This window comes from Rhopalosiphum maidis, chromosome 2 (assembly GCF_003676215.2).
Source record: "Rhopalosiphum maidis isolate BTI-1 chromosome 2, ASM367621v3, whole genome shotgun sequence".
In the NCBI taxonomy this organism is placed as follows: domain Eukaryota; kingdom Metazoa; phylum Arthropoda; class Insecta; order Hemiptera; family Aphididae; genus Rhopalosiphum; species Rhopalosiphum maidis.
Window position 1 is genome coordinate 44,908,915 of NC_040878.1, and position 22,155 is coordinate 44,931,069.

Genomic DNA, 22,155 nt, shown 5'->3' on the forward strand with positions numbered 1-22,155 from the left:
CCTATTTAGATTAATTTTAAACTACATACTTTTAGTTTGAACTTATATTTACAGCATTCAACTGTAAATCAAAAGAGTTGCAAGCAATTGAAATAAAATTGTAAAAAGGTAAAACATATTACTATAATATAAGTGATGACTGAGGCCAATGACTGGTAGATGAGGCCTTGTTTTTTATGTAACAAAAAAATATATGCGATGATTTTGACAAATCTAATTAAAAAAATTGACCACTGATACATTTTTTTTGATCATTATAAAGATGGTCGTTTCATTTTTCTGGACACTAAAACTTGGCATTAAAGTAAATCTCCACCTTCCTAAATGCACCACTGACATAGTTAAGTTAATAATAAATATGTTAAGAACTTTATTAATTGATATAGTATACTTAATAAAAATAAATATAAAATCAATTATTCTGCATAAATTAAGTTTGTTTATATTTGTATTCAGTTTTATAATTTTTAAAATATTTATATAAAATAAAAAAAAAATTAAATATTAACATAACATAAAAAAAAAAAACAGGTGACTTTTTAAATAATATAATATTTATACTACAAATTAATAAATATTTCACTTATAAGTTATGATCAAGTCTGGCATGTAATTCCATAAAAATGTTCAGCTAAACACTGAAAAAAAAAATGAATTAAATATTAGTATACTCATTCTCACATATTGTTAATTGAAAAAAGTCAAGCAAGTTTGCAGAAAACATTTAATTTTATTGTGCAATTGATACATTGTTAATTTAGACATTATAGTATTATTCAGATAATAAATAATTTACATTGAGATTTATGAACCCTTGCATAGCTGGGGGCTATTGCAAAAATAAATAATATTTTTAATCAATATAGTAAAAATGTAACAACTAATGCGATATCATTAAAATTCTTGCTAGTGTGTTTAAAAAAAAAAAAAATATCCACATAAACTGTAAATCACTTGATATAATCTTAATTGGTAAAATTGTAATTTAATCACTATTAAAATTAATATAATACTGTACTTATATAGTGTAAAATTAACTGGATGGTCTATTTAACGCAAGATACTCATAATTTATAAAATATTTTTTAAATATATGTTAGTTGTACCACTTAAAGGTGTTAAACATATATATTTTTTTTAATTTTTAAAATTTCTTTGTCTAAAGTACAATGTTTTTAAAGTACTTCAAACACACAAATTGAATTAAAAGTAACTAAGCAATTACAAATTGTAAATATTTTAAGTTTAAATGCTGAGTGGAGTGGTACAGGGATATTCCTCAATATATTAAGTCCACTACTCTACTCATTTAAACTTTAAATACTTATAAATCCTAAACTATTAGTTTAAAATTTGATTTTATAAATTGAAATGATAATATTCTGTTTCTGAATACAAAATTAAAAATGCATGTTATCAAAGACTAGAAAACTTAAAAAATTATGATAGAAATAGCAAAAAATATTGTAACTTAAAATTAGTTAAAATATATACATTATACTTTCTATATTTTCTTAAATTATGAGTATTTAACGTTAAATAAATCAATTAGTGTACAAAATATTTTCAATTAAATAATTTGTGGCCCCATATTATCATTATAAAGATAAAAAAAATATTAATTTCCTATTCACTTTTCCCAAATGTAATAATTTAATGCTATCAGTTATAAATAGTTATACAAATCATTAAGTTTCGTATTATCACAAGAAAATAAAAATAATTTTTGTACAAGAGTTACCACAATATGTATAAAAATCAAATTAGTAAAAATTTTATAACTATAAAAGAAAATAATAAATAGATATGAAATAATATTTATGGAACTATGAACTATATGGCTAAAGATTATCTATTATGGTAGTTATACATTATAAGTTTCAGCCTTAGTTAATAATATATTAAAAACAATAATATTGTTATTAAGTACTATTTTTTTAATAATAATATTACATATATTCAATACCTTTGATATAATTGGGTATTAAAAGATAATCGATTTATATTTTGATCGTCAGCATCAAATATTTCAACTACTTGAATACCATCGCTATCAGTTGAAATAACATTTATATCCAAGGATTTATCAATGATCATTTCATATAATGCTCTGGACCGAGATTGATCTTTAAGATTCTCCGGTGGAAATAAATGAAAAGACACTTTCAAAGCCTATAATATCATAATGGTATTTTTTAAGATCAAATAATATAAATTTCTTCAAACATGTTACCTGAGGGCCAATAGTAGACAACAATAAATCAAATGACTGTAAATCGATAAATTTATCTTGATCGATAAATCCATAGTTACCATAATCAATGAAGTATACTTTGAACTAAAAACACAGATAAATATATAAATACATATTAATATTTCAGTAAATAAAAATAACTAACTTTTTGATCAGTAAATATAAAATCATGAACTATTGCTCTGCTCCACAAATTAAGTTCTGGGCATTTAACAAGATATATCTTATGAGGTGAAATGCTGTTTTTGGAATAAAGGGTATCAAGAGGTTGAGAGGCCTGATATTGTATCCAATATAGACTCCATGATTGTTAATGTTCCATTTGGTGGATGTATATATACATAGCCATCAGCAACGCAAGTGAGACTAGCTTTTTCACATTTTCTGTGAATCTAGAAATTTTTTAAAAAATAATAAATTAAGTGTTAATATAAATCATTAATTAAAAATGAATTAATTTTAAGTAATATTTTAAGGAACTAAATAATAATTTACTTTTTACTTATAACATAGAAAATAAAGATATATTTAAAAGGACTGTCATACCCACATGTGTTGTCACCATCTTATTAACGTACATCATGGCAAATTTGCATGCAGCAGAACCCATTTTGTTGTTAACTTTAATATTAGAGTAAATTTACTTATAATCAAACTTAAAGGTAAGAATATTATCTAGGGCATCTCATATACTTTTATTAATATTACCATTTTAAAGTGAGTTAAAGCTATGTAAAATATTACAACCTTAAAATAATATTTCCTAGATAATATTTTTAATTTTAAGTTTCATAATAGGTAAAATGACTAGGATATTAAAGCTAACAACATAAAATAGGTTCTGCTGAACGAAAATTTGCTATAATGTACATTAGTAAGACACATATGGATATAACGTCTTAGTCCATCAATAAATCATGCTATAATGTACTTTTTCATATTTGTATGCACAATTTTAAAATTAGATACTCCTGAAAAACAATCTAATACAAGAGATTTTAATATAATTAATATTAATTAATATATAATATATTTTATATATAGTCAAATTCACATAAAGTGAGCGCTGATTTCAGTATTTCCAGAAGCAATTTATAATTAGGGATTATCAAATATAATTGAGGTAGTTAGCGCACCATGATCATACAACAAATTCTAGACATTATCTTTTTTATAGTGTTTTAACATTAAAAATAAAGTTATAATATTTTTAGTTAATAAAATATGCATTTGTATTAACTAGATTTTAAAACCAATCGCTAAAAATCTTTTCTTATGATTCTTTGAAATACATATTTATCAGTTTTATATGTTAAGATATGTTTTTAGACCATTTAATTACATATAAAATATATAAAATGTAATACTTTATTAAAATTGGTTTTTTCTATAATGGCTTCTCTAATCATATTATTCATATTACACTTTCCATCATACAATGTGACTAATGGAATATCACATTCAATATTATCTGGAACTAAAGTAAATTCTTTTCCAAATAATACTTTATGAAACAATTCTTGAGCAACTTGAAAATAAGGTGCAAAATACAGTGATGTTAAAGCACATTTTATAGCCTGAAAATATATTAATGTAATATTAATTTTGAATAATAGGTTACTAACAAAATATTATGAACTTACTTGTGAAGATACTTTTAAAAACTTAGGAGGCAAAAACATAACATTATTTTTAGTTACACACCACTCCATACCCAAATCAATAAAAATGCCAGTAACACTATCATCTTCAATTTTACTGACTTTAAATCTATACCATTCATCATGCATTTGAACTGCATACACATCAGAAACCTCAATGCTAAACATTTTAATAAATTGTTTTGATTCACTTGGCATATTCATTAGTTTAAATAAAGTGTCATAATCGTCCTACAAAATAATTTATATTACACCAGAATACTATGTTATAAAGAAGTAAAATAACTCATAATTACATTAATTCTGTCATGAACAAAAAGAACCCAAAATGTGTAATTTCTGTCTACAGAAGCTACAGTTACAGTCCTTTCAGTTTTATCAACTAGTTTCATAACAAGTAAGTTCTCAGAAGATTCAGTCAAAGAAATATTCAAAAACTCTTTATGTTTTTGTTTTTTTTTATCAGCCTTCAAAAATGCAATAAATATTGTAAAAAATTAAAATCTCTAAATTGTATTTTTTTATTATACATACGGGAGAAGCATCATAGTATAATATTGATTTGTTCTGATTGGGTAAGTCTTCAATTACAATATTTGATGTTAACCGACTAAGTAGACTCAACCAATTTGAAGGTAATTGTTCACTATATACTTCTTTATAAATATTTTCCACTTTATCACAGAAAAGTCCGGCATAATTTTTTTGTAATTCCTGTAAATAAGAACAATTAAAACAAATTAAAAAAAAAAATTCAATTACAAATTAAAAATCAAACCTTTTCCAATCTTCTAGCAACAATAGACATATCTTGAGTGAAGGGAATATTTTTATAACTATGAGTTTTCTTTAGTATAGATAATGCATTACGTGCAGCTACTTGTTGAGCAACTTCAGGAAGGGAATATTTTTCTGGGAACGAACTAGCAAGAGACACATTACCCAGCTAAAAGTTAAAGAGATTATTACTTTCAAAATAAAATACAAGTAATATGCATTTAAACAATACATTAAGACAAAATTTAAAATAATGAATAAAGTAAAAATGAAGATCTGATATGATGAATTAAATATATTGAATACTTATAACAAACACTAAATAACATTTTTGTGAAATAGGGGAGACTATACATTTAAATCATGAAAAGTAGAACATAGAACAGATACATTATATAATATATTGAATACTAAAGCAGTAACAAAACATAAACTATATTGTAATATAAATTTATATTTCTACACAATAAGCATAATAGATAACTACATTAAATTACCTTAATATTGGCATAATGAGCAGGTATATTTGATTTTGATTTACATTTAAAAACAGTAAACTCAACTTTTCCTAAATTCATTTCTTCCAAGTAATCATGTAAAGCTTGTATATGATTAAAACCATTACAATTTTGGATATTTAGATCAATTATATCAGTCTGAAAGTAAAATTAATTTTTTTTCAATAATTAAAAAATGAGCATTTATTATTGGTTTAAATTCTAGTTAATCTATCTAATTATACTTTTAATGGTATATTAACTACTTCAATTGTATGCAGGCATAACATTTTAGATATCAAACATGTATTTCAATTAGATATTATGAATAAAAAATAAAAGTTAAGTATAATAATTTTGTTGTATTTAATTCTCATATTGTCATTACTAACAGGTGTTTTTTTATTTTTTTGTTAATTTAAATTTTTAGTCATTAAACCTTAAGTGGGTCACAATACTAGTTTTTTTTTATGGGGGATCCCCAAGAATTGTGACAGTGGCAAGGTCAGATATAAGATAGAAGTTTGGAGTGGAATCTTTTATAAAAGGTTACTGCTTTTTCATAGACAGTTTTGGTACTTAGATCAGTAAGTAGTTCTAGGTTTGAGATACAGTGATGAGTTGGTGATATTACAAAGATAATTATTATGGAAAGTTTGAATTTTTTAAGTATTTAATTTTTTAGCATTGCCAGCTGGAAACCAGAAGTCCACATTGGCTTAAACCGGGATTAATAGAAGTTTTGTATTTGATTTAATTTGCTTGATGTTGACCATTAGTCTTAAGTAAAAAGAGGCGTGCATTTAAGGCAAGTCTTTTGGTTTTAATGTGATGTGACCAAGTGAGCTGGCAGTCAATAATTAGACCTAAGTATTCAGCCAGTTGCGATGTAAGAATTTGATATTATCTAGAAACCACTGGACAGAGAGGAATACAGAGTGAATGTAGTGTGTAGTGATTTGATTTTGAAATGCCAATTTTTATACTAAGCAGTCATGAAACGATCAAGGTGATTTTGGAGATTAAGGGAAGCAGTATGAGAATTCATAGGTACCCATTTTTCATAAATATTTAGATATACTTTTAGTTAACACTATAGTTTTACAAATGCTTAAAATTATTTATTCTCGTAAAACAAATAATTTATTTTACTAAAATGCAATTAAGAATTTGTTGTAATTTTAGACTTACAGGATCATCAGTAAAAATGTACTTTGCTCTATGATGACCGTGTTTAATGTGTTGTTTAATGTTTAGACTGATATTACTATTATCTTTATTGTTATGTATCCAACTTTCATTATTATCAAAACTTGACATCTAAAAAAATAAAATAAATATAGTATACCTTATGTTAAAACTTTTTTATATCTATATAAATTGTTAGGTGTTAGGTGTATATTATATAAAACCAGCATATAATTCAATAACTTATATGTTAAACATGTTACAAACAAAAATAATAAAAAAATGATTACTTAATATAATGCAATGAGAAGACGCTTTACTTCTTAACAATATACATAATAAGAGTTAATATTTTTTAATTTCAATTCAATATAGTGTATATTCTCAGTTTTTAGTGAAAGAGCATGTCAATTCTAGTGTGACGCCTTGCCATTGGGACCACTTCCAATATGGCATGGTGTTATATGGGAATAAGTAGAAGAGATTTATGTAAGACTATGGCGTGTTCTCTCGCTTGACTGAGTATAGGTACTGACTTGTACATTTTTTTTTTTTTATTTCGATTGGTATTGACTTACTATTATTATGATATATTTTTTCGGGTCCCTTGAATGTTATTATAAACAATTTATAGCATATCTAATTAATTAGTAAATATATATAACCAGCAGACTTCATAACAACTAATTTGTAATTTTTAAATATAATAAAAGAATGAAAAAGAAAACTTTATAAATATGATTAAGAACTTTATTAACTAGATAATAACAAATATTTCAATATTGTTAAATAAATTTTCTAGTTACTTACTAAAAACTCTAGTACCTACATACTTAGTAGAGTACTTACTTACTCTAGATAGTTGCCTCATTGTTAACAAGGATTTCAAAATATTTATATCCACATTTTTTCATATTGATTAAAAAAAATGTTCATACTCTTTAAAGTTGCTTATACTTTATTTTAAAAAGTAATGAATTAAAATATTAAAACAAATTTAGTGTGCAGTTTTCATGTTTAGATTTCTGAATTATGAAATAATTTTGAGTAAATAAATGGGTATTACATAAAAAATATAGTACATAATTCATTTATGGGATTACATATAATATAAATATGTTACAATTTATGCATATTATAATTTTAGACCCCCACCAACAAAAAAGTATTTAACTATATTTTAATACCTAATCAAGATCTGGTCAACTAAGTATTGATTAATTAAACCAATTCAAATATGAAATAAGTACACAAAAAAATACTTATTAATATATACAGATTTATATTACATAGGTATCTACAACCTATGTAATGTATATTCATAGTGGATAGGTAAGTACTAACAAAAAAATTAAGTTGTGTGTGTATCTACTATCTACCAAACAAACTATTATAAAGTTTAAATTAATTCTTTAATTTTGAAAAATTATTGATATTTAAAACAAAAAAAAACGTTTATATTGGTTTAAATTATAAATTTAACTATAATCCAACTCAATAGCAATAAGATAAAAACGGCAAATCCATCGAAACAATAATTATAATAATAATAACGTCACATTATGAAGAGCCTTACTCCCACTATGCATAAAAACAACTAGCCGCGTTAAAATTATGTATAATTCAGCATACCGTATATAAATTATTAATTATATTGTACTTCCGCGTCCAATAAAATATCGCTAACTACCCACAATTGAATTTTCGAAAATTTAAGAGCGTCAGTACGTATACCTACATCAAGGATAAAATGGTGTTATAACTTTACAACTTGATAAGTATCAAAGTATGGATGTGCCTACAAAAAGTTCTTACACGAACACGCATACAGCCGTCGCTTTAACGGTCACTTACCTTGATATAATTATCAAAATTGAAACGTGCAATAGTAAAGTAACCGGTGATGGCGAACACTAAAGAGGGGTTAGATCTCTAGTCTCTACTGAACAAAACTCAAAAGCGAATGTTACGGTTGTTTTACGAATCGGTGTGTCGTGATACCTTATGACAGCGTCATAGTAATAATCGAGGTTCGTGTCCGAATCGTCGGCGGTCGGTTCGATTGAATAAACTACACTGCAAAGAAATCAAGGTAACACAGAAATAATTATTAATTATTATTATATTTAAGACAAAAATAGTGTACATGCAGAAACACCAACCTATTTTAGAACAGTGTGACCATTATTCCCTGAAGAGCGTACAGTTTCGATTATGTCACGTGATTCATTAAAATATTATTAATATTGACGCTAGTTTTGGCGCCCGCATTACAAATATTACATAATATTAGAATATATGTGATATACAATATACATATTAAATCCATATAGTTATTAGTTAATAGTTACTAGTTAAAGTTATGTTTAATCGTTTAATGTGATTAAATATTTCTATCTTTATGCAACATATTTTTATTAAATTGACTAATTTGGTTTTGGGCTATACAAAAAATTATTTCATTTTCAACAAACGGATTATTAATAAATCCAATGAATTTGGATAATCTAAAGGTAATAAACTAATAAATAATATTATCTTAGACCATTATCATAATAATTTTAATTTTCTATCTTCTGTATCAAAAATCTAATTTGACAACTCGTTCTATCAATTTAATATATGCACCTGTTGTATACCGTCATATTACCATTGATTATAGAATAGTCTATTCAGCTATTCTATATTCAATGATATTACCTAATTCTACTTGATCTTTTAGGAACGATCAAACCAATTTTACGTAATTTTATTTTTTGTTAAACATAATATAAAGTTACAATGCATTGTGTGATATAAAATAAGCGGTAGTTGTTTAGTACCGTAAGAATTGAAAAAGTAAATATGGTTTAAGTATAATATTATATTCTGTCTTAGTTACGACTGTTATGACTTAAGAGTAACTTCATAAATTAGGCGGTAGCATTAACATTTATAGGTGGGTACTCTATATTATTATTGATATACATCTATTATTCATATTGACCATACTATTTTAATTTTAATTAAGTACAACATAAGGACTATGATATACAAGAAAAATCAGTAAACAATGTAATATTTTTAGTTCATGTTAAAATATAAAAATAAAAGTTTAAAATTTTAAAAATATGGTACATTTAAAACTAAAATAAGTAGATACGTAATATATATATATTTTAAGAAATGTCAAAAATCTTAGAATGTGGTGATGGAGTGATCGTAAACTGATACCCTGGCCGCCTGCCCCTACCAACTTTGCTACGTATTTGACTTTTGTCTACGTCGCATTAATCGTTATGTGATCACGAGATTCATTGAACTAACGAGTAATGTATTAACGTAGCGCAGGTATGTCTTTAAAATGCACATAGATATTGGATTTTATAATAAAACGTACATAATTTATATTATATGTTGGTTTGTAATAATAAAAACTAAATGCATACAAATTGTAGAAAAAGAAATTTCGTGTACAGTTTTTGTTATGTTGGTTTTTAAAAATGACTTTTGATCCTTCTTCTTACGTGTATTTCCTAAAGCCACTTTAATGTTCCTGTGGAACTACCTAGTACATTAAGTACCTAATTTATATAATAATTAGAAATCGTTTTAGACAAAACACATTACACTTTTCAAAAGAATATTTTACTTTGCAATCGGTTTACTGAATTATAAAATATTAATAAATATATCTTGAATTCTTGAATTTGATAGTATCTGTTTTAATAGAAGAATATTTATTAATAGTAATTGTTTGAGTAGGTAAGTAGGCAAGTGGTAAATATTAAATAGGTACCTTACTACCTATCTCCTAAATCAATTTAATTTTGTTTCTTCTATATTTATAGTTTTATTAATTGAAGTGTGATAACGGCGATATGATGATAACATTGTTAATGCCTTTGTCACCGGCGTGTGAAGGTGAACCCGGACACCCAGCGTATAGGCACTGTATTCATTTATAAATGTATAATAATTAATAATTATTATATATTTGTCTATAGTTGTGTTTGTGTGAGCGCTTCAGTGTATGATCGAAACATTCGAAACAGCGATTGCATCTTGTCTGCACACTCGAACTTTTCTATATAATAATATAATGGTAATATAAATTGGTTTGTCTAGTTTGTATTTTAATGTTCACACTGTGTTGTCAACTGGTGTTTTTCCTATTTTAATTTAACGAAAAGTGTCAATAAATTGACTTGGTGCCTAGTGCTTCTTTCGGATAAGAGCCACATGCCCTATTTCTGCCGATAAATGATGATATAAGCACTATATTTTAGTCTTAACAGTTCAGATTTTCAGAAGTGGATTCGAACTCGCGCGTCCACAAATTGTTTTCCATCGTTATTTCGGATTTGCGCTGCGTAGTGCGTAAATATTGAATGAATATTTTTCGTTTTGATTCAAAATGGCCGACACACGACAATCAAAATATTCAAAATGGTTAATGGTAGTTAACCACAACGTTTTATTGTTTTATCGCCCGGACCAGGCTGGACGTTTGACTATGATTGCCGATTGGGCAGCGGTTCGGTTTTCCCAGCAATAACGCTAAATCAAACTGTTCACAATCTAGTATCCTACAGTCTAGCCACCAAACACATCAGTAAATATTAACCAGCCGTCCCGGAGTGTGGCCGCTGGTAACAGTGAAATGCAAGATGCACTTGTCGGTGTTGATCACGTCTTGATCATAGAGTAATATTAATCAGTAATCACTCCTATTGAATAGCCTAATAATACCTATAATACATTACTTTATGTTGTCGATGGAGCAAAATACATTGTATTGTTGACTGTTGTCATCAGCCATCACCGATATTGCGTGAAGCACAGTCTTAGATTATGGCCAGTGGCCACATTATATTCCTGCCTATAATATAGTTAAAAATCAACATAACAATTGTATTTTGCATTGAAAATTTTCATTTTTATTTATAAAATACTTAATAATGCTTTATAAATGATTACAATAATCTTTGGTGTACTGTTAATGTATGTTTATAGTAGGTACCTATGTATAGGTACTATATAGTATGTTACTTCAAAGAATATTATACTTAATTAATTATTTAAAATAACATATAAAAAATAATGCATATAAAAAAAAAATAGGTATGTATATTTTAAATTATCATTTATTATTATTTTTGAAGTTAGATTGAATTAATTTGATGCACAATAATATTTAGGTTAAGTTTCATATAATTTTTTTTTAATTTCATATATAGAGTTTCATTAAAGTCTACTATCTTGTATATATCTACTAGATACATATAAATAATAACGCCAATGATGCTTATGAGTTATTTATATTTCTTGAATAAAACTTTCCATCTTTACGCTGAGTTTAAATCATCTAGGTTAATCTAAAGGGTTAGACGACAGAAAGATTATTATCATTTTAATTGAGGAGTTGGACTCTATGTGTATTATTAGGATATTAGGTTAGTAGCTGTTTTAATACATCATCATAAATATTATTATTTTAGAATTTGAATGTTTTTGATTTCCTATTACACGTCAGTTCCGGGTCAACGAACTTACAATGCCTGCTTTGGTCTCATATATTATATAATAAGAATTATATCTTCTGATCTTCAAACCTCCCGTGACATAAAAATATAAAAATGATTTGCTTAAAATCATCACGTATATATTCCTTAAAGTAGGAAAGGTAAATAAAATATGTAATATATATATATTGTTTCAGTAAAAAATGAAGCAAAATTAATAAAATATGGATAAGTCAAATTATAAGAAAATTAATATTTGTAGAGTTCGTGTTATATTTACTATTCTATAGTTTTTTTCAAAAACGCTTCTTCATTTTTGATGATACATATTTATCATTTATCTCAAAATATTGCAATTAAAACTATTTTATTTTAATTATTCGTATTTGTAAATTACAATAAAAAGTTGTTCAATATTATCTCATATTTACCTACTTATAAATAATTATTTAATAATTTACCAGAATATATAACTGAATTAAATTAGGTAATCGTTTTTATTTAAAGTTTAATGATTTTAATTCAGATTAATTAAAATATTATGTTTTGTTTCGGTACCTATGTGAATGTTTAGATTACAGAACAAGTATCTAAGTACCTACTTCTTAATTTGCTTGCCTGTTCCATGAAAAATTATTTATATTGTGTAGTTACCCTAAACTGTTGAGTAAAAAAATGAAGTTTTGTTTTGTTAAATGAATACAATTTCTATTCATTTTACGAAATGGATAAGAATCTTAAATGGTTGAAATATTAATATATTATATACAAATATAATCAAAGGCTGTATATTCAACAGATAACAGTGATATCGTGTAATTGTATGGTTTATTGAAAGTTAAAAATGGTAAAGTATTTTATAAATCATGTTGGAGTATATTATAATAGGAATTGAATACTAATCACTGATCAATGACTATTTGTTATTAACTAGGAATTAATTAAAAGTGAAAATAAGGTACATAAGTAATACAAGTTAATCAATTTAATATATGTTAAACATATATAAAAAATTGACTATTATTTAATTCAAGATTTTAATTACATTTACTGAGTATATAAAAATATTACGATATAGTTAAAATATATTATAAATTATTAGTATATCTACTGATAGTGTATCACTATCTTTATCCTTAACTCTTATTATGCATACCCAATGTCTACGAATACCTTATATACATCTACTCTTCAACCCGTTACCTATCGAAACTTTAAACCTTGTGGCTTGTATAACTATTTGAACACCTAATGTATGTTAATATTTCAAATTTTATAATATTTACATAAAATAGCCATACCAGATTTTAAAGTACTTAATATAAAAACAAAAATTAAGTATTATTATTTTCAGTTTACAGGTTAACTAAAAATTATTTATAATTATGATAAACAATAAAATATGAGTTTTTGATATGTAAATACAGTAATAATTTTTAATTGTTGAAGATTATATTTTTCTAAATAAATACATCGAGACGTCTATGGTTAGGCCCTTTATGAAAAATAAACTTTGATATTGTTTACAGATTATATTAGATTATACAAGTAATATATATAAATACCTAAGTAATAAGTAGCAATACACCTAAATAAAAGTGAGTTTAATGGATTATAAAATATTATAAATGTATTTAAAATTCCCCAAAAAAATTCTTTAAAACGCAGTTTAAGTTTCAATAAATTCATCACAAATAAATTAATTCTTGTTAAAACAAGAAATTTTTATTTTCATGATGTTCATATTAAAAATAAAAATAAATTTTAAAATATTTAGGTATAGCCGTATATGTGTTAAAAATGATAAAGAATATATCTATGAGCCTGTTCAGTTGTAGTATATAAAATTAATTCATACAATTGTAATTGATAAAAATATGAAAAATACCATGTTATAGGTTCTAAATTTCACTCTTTTTGAAATATTGAAAAATATTTTTTCTTTTTTTAAATGTATTCGGTTATAGTTTAATAGAAATAATATATTGGTTATATATAGAAAATATTGATAGTAAATATGCAAAAATATGCACTATGAATTTTTGATATTTATCACTTGTATTATTAATAGGTCCTTATTGGTTATTATTATTATTATTATTTATTATAAATATTTTCTTTGTTTCACACAATAAACCAACTTATGAACATTTTTATTTGCAAGTTGACGTGATTATAAACTTTAAGATATAATAATTTATATTTTATTTTTCATTGCAATGAAATATTTCAAGAAAATAAATTTCATGAAATTTTAAAATCCTATAAGCCAACAAGGGGTTTGATATAAATTGTGTTCAATCAAATTAAACAAAAAATCGGGAAAAATGTGCTAAAATTTGAAGGTATAAATTTAAAAGTATGTGTACCTTTATGTTGAATATACTATAAGAGTTCAGATTTCTATACATTTATAAACTAAAATCCCTAATCATTTATGTTAATGGTATTCTCGTAATGTTCTTATTTTTTTCATTCCGGGCTTATAAAATAATATTATATATAATATAAATTATAAATACGGTGTTTCAAAGAGCGAAAATCATTATCTAAGACGAATTGCGTGAGTGGTTTTTTTATAATTTTTTTTCCCTAGTGTTATCGCCTCATAGGGATGAACCATTTGCACAATATTTACCCCGGTTTTCTCATAATAAATCCGATGAGTTGCGTGCGTGTTTTTTTCACGACTTAGCAGTGTTGTGTGCATGTTTTTTGCGACAGAACTAGCTGTATTACGTGAAGTATGAACAATATTTATAGTATTTAACAAAAATGATCAGATTTGTATAGGACAAAAAAAATTACAAGTTATAAAAAAAAAAAATAGTAGTTAACAAAAAAGTAGGTTTATAAAATATAAATGTGTCTTATAATATAATTAAAATATTACTTATACTACGTACATTTTGATAACTAAAATTTAATGGTGAGCTATATTAGGTGATAAATAGTAATAGAAAATAGATCGATTGTGTTATTTTGTGATAGATATTTGCCCAACCTCCTTACTAGATTCATGCAATATGAATAAGATATTGTTTAAAACGACTTATAAGCTCATTCACTTGCATTTTCCCTGTTGTTACACTTATTTATTTATTGTTATTTTTTTTTCAGTTTGCATTCAGTTTTCGCGAGGTGTTTATTCTATGTTGGGAAGTGTCAGCCCAGATTCATTTGATACATTACATTCCTATAGCAATACATTCCAAATGCCATTTGTGACACCATGGTTTCCCGAGCAAGTAAGGAAATAAACAATACATATTTTCCATTAGTTATTATTTATTAATTATTTATCAATCGTCTATATTATAATTATTTTATGTAATATATTTTTATAATTTAAAAACCATAGTTTGAAAATACACTCAAAAAATGATAAATGCGCTTAAACATAAATACAAATATAGGTTTTTAATATAGCGCTGTATTACAGAAAAAAATTTTGACGCTAAAGCCTTAAGTTCCTATAAATCATAATATTCGTGAATGTCTTAACTCTAAAATGAAGTACCTAGAATAAATTCGAAAATAAATTCAAATTGACGGCTTATTTAAAAATGGTTAAAGATTAGTAATTCTATAAAGCAATATATTTATTTACCATTATTTTGTATAATTTTCCACAAATATTCCAAAATTCATAAGCTATTCTTTACAATTTATAGCTATATGTTTTGCTTAAATTAGTAATAATTTTGAAGGATAAACATGTGTTTGATATGTCCATTGAAATAGACATTGGGCTTGTGGTACTATACAATTTAAATACGTGTTGGGCCTTAGGAGGTTAATGGCTAACTGATATATTAAAATTGAATTCAAAATTAAATTATTGCATACGAAAAATATTTCTAAGCAGAGATTGTATGTAAGCCTCTATAATAGAAGTATATTATATAATTATATAAAGATATTTTTGATGATTAATTGGTAAGTATACCAAAATTATAGCATATAAGTATATCATAAATTATTTTTATTAATGTATGAATAAATACCGATGTTACAACTTTTATATATATAATGGTGTAAATTGTAAATATGTTTATGGTATTAATAGCTTAAAATAAGTCTAAATATTTTGAAAAATGTCATTGTGTAGGTATATAGAAAATAATAATAGGTACGCAATGGCGAAAAATTTAAAGTTCCTATAGATAAATAGTTTTTAAATTATAGCAATATCATTAAAACCTTTAAAGAAATACGATTATTTTCTATTGTAAAACTATAAATACTATAAATATAAAATATTTTGCTATTTCAGTAGCTTACTCTATTTTATTCTAAACTTTTTAAATCAATCATCTACACTCTTAATTTTTATAAATAAACAAATAACTATGTAAACTTTATTATTTACATTGTATAATATTATAACATTACGACGAAAGTCGCAAACCAAATGCTTTTAAATTTAAGTTATACTTAGAAATAAAACTAGTTGAGATTAATGTTGACAATAAAATAATACATTTTTTTTACTGAAAAGAATTACTTTACCTATACTTAATATATTTAAATAGCACGGGTATAATCAATTGTATATTGAAAAAAAAAATCATGGGTATTTACTTTTTTCATGTTGGTATGTGATTGTGATAAAAATATTGAAATAAAGTCATTTCTGTTAACAAGATATTTCTTGTAATATTTATCCAAATAAACCATCATGCAAATATTGTAAGTTACACATCACTTTTACAAGATCAATGTGAATTATCTGATATACAACACTAAAACGTAGGTACTTTGTATTTTTCACATATAATGATATATATCGGTATATAAGGGTATACTCTACTAAAACATAATGTGATATAATATATAATCATGCGTTAATCATACCCGCACACATACCACATGATAATAATATTATCATACCAAATTGTTATTGAATATATTTTAGATTTTGATTCCAAAAACAACTATTTATGAGGAATATTCAATTAAATGTTTAAACTTTAGCTTCAAAAATTGAAGATTTTATAAATTTTGTATTATAAAAAAAATATTCATAGTTTGTAAATTATCATTATTTTGACGATTTTGTCAATAATTAATGTCAAATGCATATACAAAAAAAAAAATTGTTTTTATGTATTTTGGATAAAGTGATACAGATACAAAAATACAATTATATATTATATGTATTACCATTTTAAATATGTTTATAACAGACTTTAAATAGCTCATAGAGAGTATCTATTTACGGTTATTTGTTATTGAATTATATATGCAATGTTGTAAAAATATAAATTAATTTAAACATTCATAAAAAAATTAATTTGACTAAAATAAAAATGTTTTATTTAAATTGTATCTCAAAAAAAGTTCAAATAATTTGAAAATTATACCATATATAGAAAACGATAACTTAAGTTGTATGTTTTAAGTTTCTACTATCAATCATAATTTACTGTAACTATTGTATATTTGTATTGTTCATAATTAGTATATATAATCACCGATAAATAATTAAATTGTAAATTTACATATATTGTAGAAATAGTAACATAAGCTATGTTTACGGAAGGTAGATCATTTTTATTCAATTGCATGTATTTAAATGTTATGTATGTAGTTGTATAAATCTTTAATAATAATAAAAAAAAAAATCAATATTTTATGAATCATAGATGATAATAAAAACTGGTTAAAGTTAAACCATTATAAATATCCGATGGTATTGTCGAAATATGAATTAACTTTAATCACTCAAAATGTATTGTGATTTAACATAGTTTTATTTTTTAATTTTCATAAAATAAACTTATATACTTGTAAAATTGAAAATTTTATTGAATTTGTTACAATTGTTACCTTGACTGGTTATTTATATAAAAGTTAAAATATGACTATGTTAAAATATATGGTGTAGCAGAAACTTACTATAGTTACTACTCTATATTAAATTGTCTGTATTATCAATTGTTAAACTGCTAAAATGTTAATTAATATTATCAATAAGTTAAATGACACTGTCAGGAACATTTTAAAATTAAATAAATAAAAAAAAAATTGTCTATATTTTTATTACTCACAAACAAAAATGTATCATACATAAATCAAAAAAAAAAAAAGTATACAAAGCCAAACATTTCAAATAACTATAAATAGTATAGAAAAATAAAAATATTTGAAAAAATTATTTCATGTTTAGTAAATGCTAATATAAATATTTAGTGAAAATGTCATGTCTCTAGGGTTATTATTTCTCTTGTATTAAAACAACAAAAAATCTGATTTTGTGTAAAAATTCAAGTTTTCCCTTAATTTTATTTTTGTTTTCCTAAAAAAATAGATTGAAGTAAGTACTGGAACAGTACAGAGAATTTTTAAATTTGACCTCTCAAAAATACCAAAGATCTAATTTTTACCAAGAAATTTTTATATAGATAGAAATTTATCATTCCAGTATATAGCCAAGATGTTTATTTATGAAAAATATATAATTAGGGTTGGTATTCCTGGAAATTTCTAAAAACGGTCTTTCCCTGGACACGGGACGTTATTGCAAGTAATTTTTAATGGGCCTTCGATAATTCATCAAAATAAAATATTTTAATTAAATTTTTTAATTTGTCCGCTTAATATTTAGACCAGGGTAAAATATTTATTGTATGTATCATTAATTTAGGACTTGTTATACGTGTGCACTAAAAAAACCTAACTTGTGCTAAAATCACAAAAATTAAAGTATAAATAAAACATGTTTTAATTACAATATTGAATTATCGTGTTTTACCGAATAAAAAAGACACCCAGATTAACCCAATAGAATTATAAAACGATTTTGAGAAAAATTAGACATACAACTTTTGGCCTCTTAGCCATCGATGTAATTTATTACTAAATTGACGTGTATTTTTCGATATTTTCTGTCATTTCTAACGATTTCCAAAGGTTTCTTGAAATTTTCGATAAGTTATATTCTTTGCAATTGTTAAACCGATAATTTGATGAAAATATTATGCAAAATGTTGCCCATAAAGAAGATATTTTAAGTATCGTGAATTGTTAATAGATAGAAAACCTACTGTATTTAAATGATTAATGTTTTTTTTACTATTATTGTTAATAATTAAAACAAATTTTTGGAATTATAAAACGTATACATCACTTGTACTTTAAAAATATGTATTTAGAGAGAGATATATACACCAAACTGCATAATTTACATTATAATATATTGATATAATTTAGATTATAATATATATATATATATATATTACTTACATTTATTTTAAAAATAAAGTGTTAATTATAATTGTAATAATTTTTTTAGGTATTGTCACCCTCATCGGGGATGTTAGACTATGCGGTCAGTCTTAGACCAGACTACCACCGTGCCATATTGGATACCGTTCGATATTATGGTTGGACCAATATAATTTATATGTATGACTCACATGATGGTAAGTAAATTTATATTTACTTCGATATTGATTAATTATTAATTAATTATTTTTAGTTTAACCTAATAAAATGATTTTTAACATTTTATTGTCATCATAACAGATAGCCTGAATTAATAAAAAATAATGAATATTTTTTTTATTACCTTTGGAATATATTATAATTAAAATTTTTATATAATTATATATTACTCATACTTGCTTATATTAAGATTTCAAAACAAAATAATTATTTATTTACATTTTCATTATTTTTATTATACATGATCAAAAATATAATTTTTTATGTAATAATTTGAAGGTTTATTACCCAGATTTTTCATCTAGTTACTTTAGATTTTTAAAATATTAGAGTATTTTTATTTTTTCAATCCTTCAAGTCTATTTATATAAAATTATTATAAATGACAACTCTTTAGTGACTTTTATTTAATTTAGAGTTTATTAGATAATAACTCTAACATAAATGAATTAATAGATTTTTTAGGTAGGTTTCTATTTAATATTACGTATTTATGAACATTTTTCTTCGTAGTGTTTCTAAATTAAACTTTAAAATAAAATGTTTGATAAAATCTTCTGTCTTAACATAGTAGTAGGTATAAAATACGTTTAAGTAACAGTACTGAAATTTAGAGTTTATTTTAAAAGTCCTTTCATATCCTATTTAATTTAAATATTTCTTTTCTAAAAAAGTTTCATTCATTTTGTCATTTAAATTTCTTTGGATGCATTATTAATACTCTTTGGAATAAAGAGTTTTAGCTTTGGTTAATCAGTTTGAATAAAAAGTAAGGGTAACAGAATAGGTACAATCCTTTAAGATGCGAATCTAAATGTTTTTATTTTTATTTCCCATTATACACCGATATTATTATAAAGCACATCAATTGGTTACAAAATAATATTGATGGCAACTTTTGATATATTAACGTAGGTATGCAATCAAATCACAATCTAAGGTAATAGTGGTAACACTAAATAATTTTTTACTAGATGAACATTAATTTGATTCGAGGTTGGTTCATTAAGGAATTAATTATATTCATTTCATGAAAATTCAAATATATAACCATTTTTCCATGCATGCATGCATGCATGCATGCGTAGTAAAACCAAATGCTTATGAATTACACTCCTCTTTGTTTTAAACAACTTAAGTTTTTTTTCATCTTAAAAATTAAGTGATTCCTTGTTGGTTTTAAATCATACGAATCAATATAAATCATTCAAACTTGTATGGAACATTATAGGCAATAAATAAATGTTTCAAGTTCTAAGCAGAGTAATGAATGTATCGATTTTGCAATGATGTGTGTATTTTTCTGTTTATTATCATCTATTGGGGCAATTTAAACTTTTAAAATTTCAAATTTTGGGACGTTTTCTGATAGAAAAATAAATATAGTTAGTAATTGGTATTTTGGGAGTTCAAAAGCAAAAAAAGTCCCATAACTTTTAAATAAATAATAGTAGAAAAATTGGAAAGCGCGAAAAGTGTGAGCCATTATTAATTATGGGTGTGTTAATTTGAATCCAATGATATATCATTGAGTACGAAAAATGATTTTGAACAGAGACGATCTGTCAGCCTATATCATTAAGATTATTTTGTGATATATTTTTGATATAGCTATTAAAGTAGTTTATTTTATTTTTATTAATATAATTATAGGTTTATATAATTTTTTCGAAAATTGCATTTATTAAATTATTTATATTTAGTTATTATAATATATATTTATACATACATATATTTTTGAAAATTTTATTATGTATTGAAAATGATAAATTAAATATTTGGTGAATATTTAAAATACAAAAAAATTACACCAAAAAACAGAATTAATTTTGAGTAAAAATCACGTATTTTTTTTTGTTTTTTTTTTTCATTTTATAATTTTTTTAAATAGTATTCTTATTAATTAAATTAATTTTCAAGTGTCAAAGTATATGTACAATTTTTAGATATATTATAAGATATAGTTAATAGTATACGAATTATAGAGATGTTATTTTTATATTTTCAATCGTTAAATTTACAAAAAATTAGGCCATCCTATCATTTAGTTGAAATAACTCAAATTAAAAATCGATTAAATACTAAAGCATTGAAAGAAAATGACATTAAAATGTGAAGACAAAAGCGAATTTATGCATAAAAGTCTTCATAAGAAACAAAAGATCTCTTTATGTGTAAAATAAAAAATAATACTCGCTAATGGAGAGTGTTCTTTTATTTTTAATAACCATTTACTGTGGAATGTGCTTGTTCCGAACTAAGTAAAGAAACAATAAAGATTTGGTATTGTCCTTTTAAGTAATTTTTTACTAAAAAAAATAGAAAGGTGTAATTTATTTCGTTTACATTTATGTGGGAATAGTTAACATTTACAAAATTGATCTGTTTCTGACGTTTATTCTACATTTTAAATCGAATTTTCAATTCTATAAAAGTAAATTCAATTTTATATTTATTTTAATATATACAATTTCAAAAAAATGTTTGAAAATGGTTATTAATATTGTTCTTTTTATATATGTTTTGGTTTTATAAATATTGATAAAATTACAAATTTTAAGAATCTGATTAATTTATATTATTATTTCCACGATAAAAAAATACATACATATTTTTTATCATCTTAGAATTTTGGGATCCATTGAAAATATTATATGTCATTGTTTAAATACTTAATATTAATATCTAAATTCTAAAGTATTAGTTTAAATTTATTGTTATATGTATTCCTGATATTATTAATAATATGACAATATGAAGTTATAATTTTCATATTATTTAGTTTTAATAGCGTGTTATCAGCTATGAAATTTTGTATTTGGGTA

At 23.8% G+C, this 22,155-nt stretch overlaps 2 protein-coding genes across 2 annotated transcripts in view; one reads left to right on the forward strand and one right to left on the reverse strand.

Moving 5' to 3' along the window:
* Positions 1-22,155, forward strand: part of LOC113552140 (glutamate receptor 1-like) — a 175,047-nt gene that overhangs the window by 99,155 nt on the left and 53,737 nt on the right. Inside the window, exons 3-4 of the mRNA XM_026954849.1 lie at positions 15,002-15,129; positions 19,179-19,308. Coding sequence (XP_026810650.1) covers positions 15,002-15,129; positions 19,179-19,308 — 258 coding nt within the window. The remainder of the gene's footprint in view (positions 1-15,001; positions 15,130-19,178; positions 19,309-22,155) is intronic.
* On the reverse strand, positions 531-8,439 carry LOC113552141. Its single transcript, XM_026954850.1, is given in 13 exon segments — positions 531-638; positions 1,967-2,172; positions 2,234-2,338; positions 2,400-2,531; positions 2,533-2,646; positions 3,622-3,831; positions 3,898-4,146; positions 4,212-4,382; positions 4,450-4,629; positions 4,694-4,861; positions 5,190-5,348; positions 6,381-6,509; positions 8,232-8,439. Coding segments are annotated over 12 exon segments (1,830 nt in total). The 5' UTR covers positions 8,232-8,439; the 3' UTR covers positions 531-631.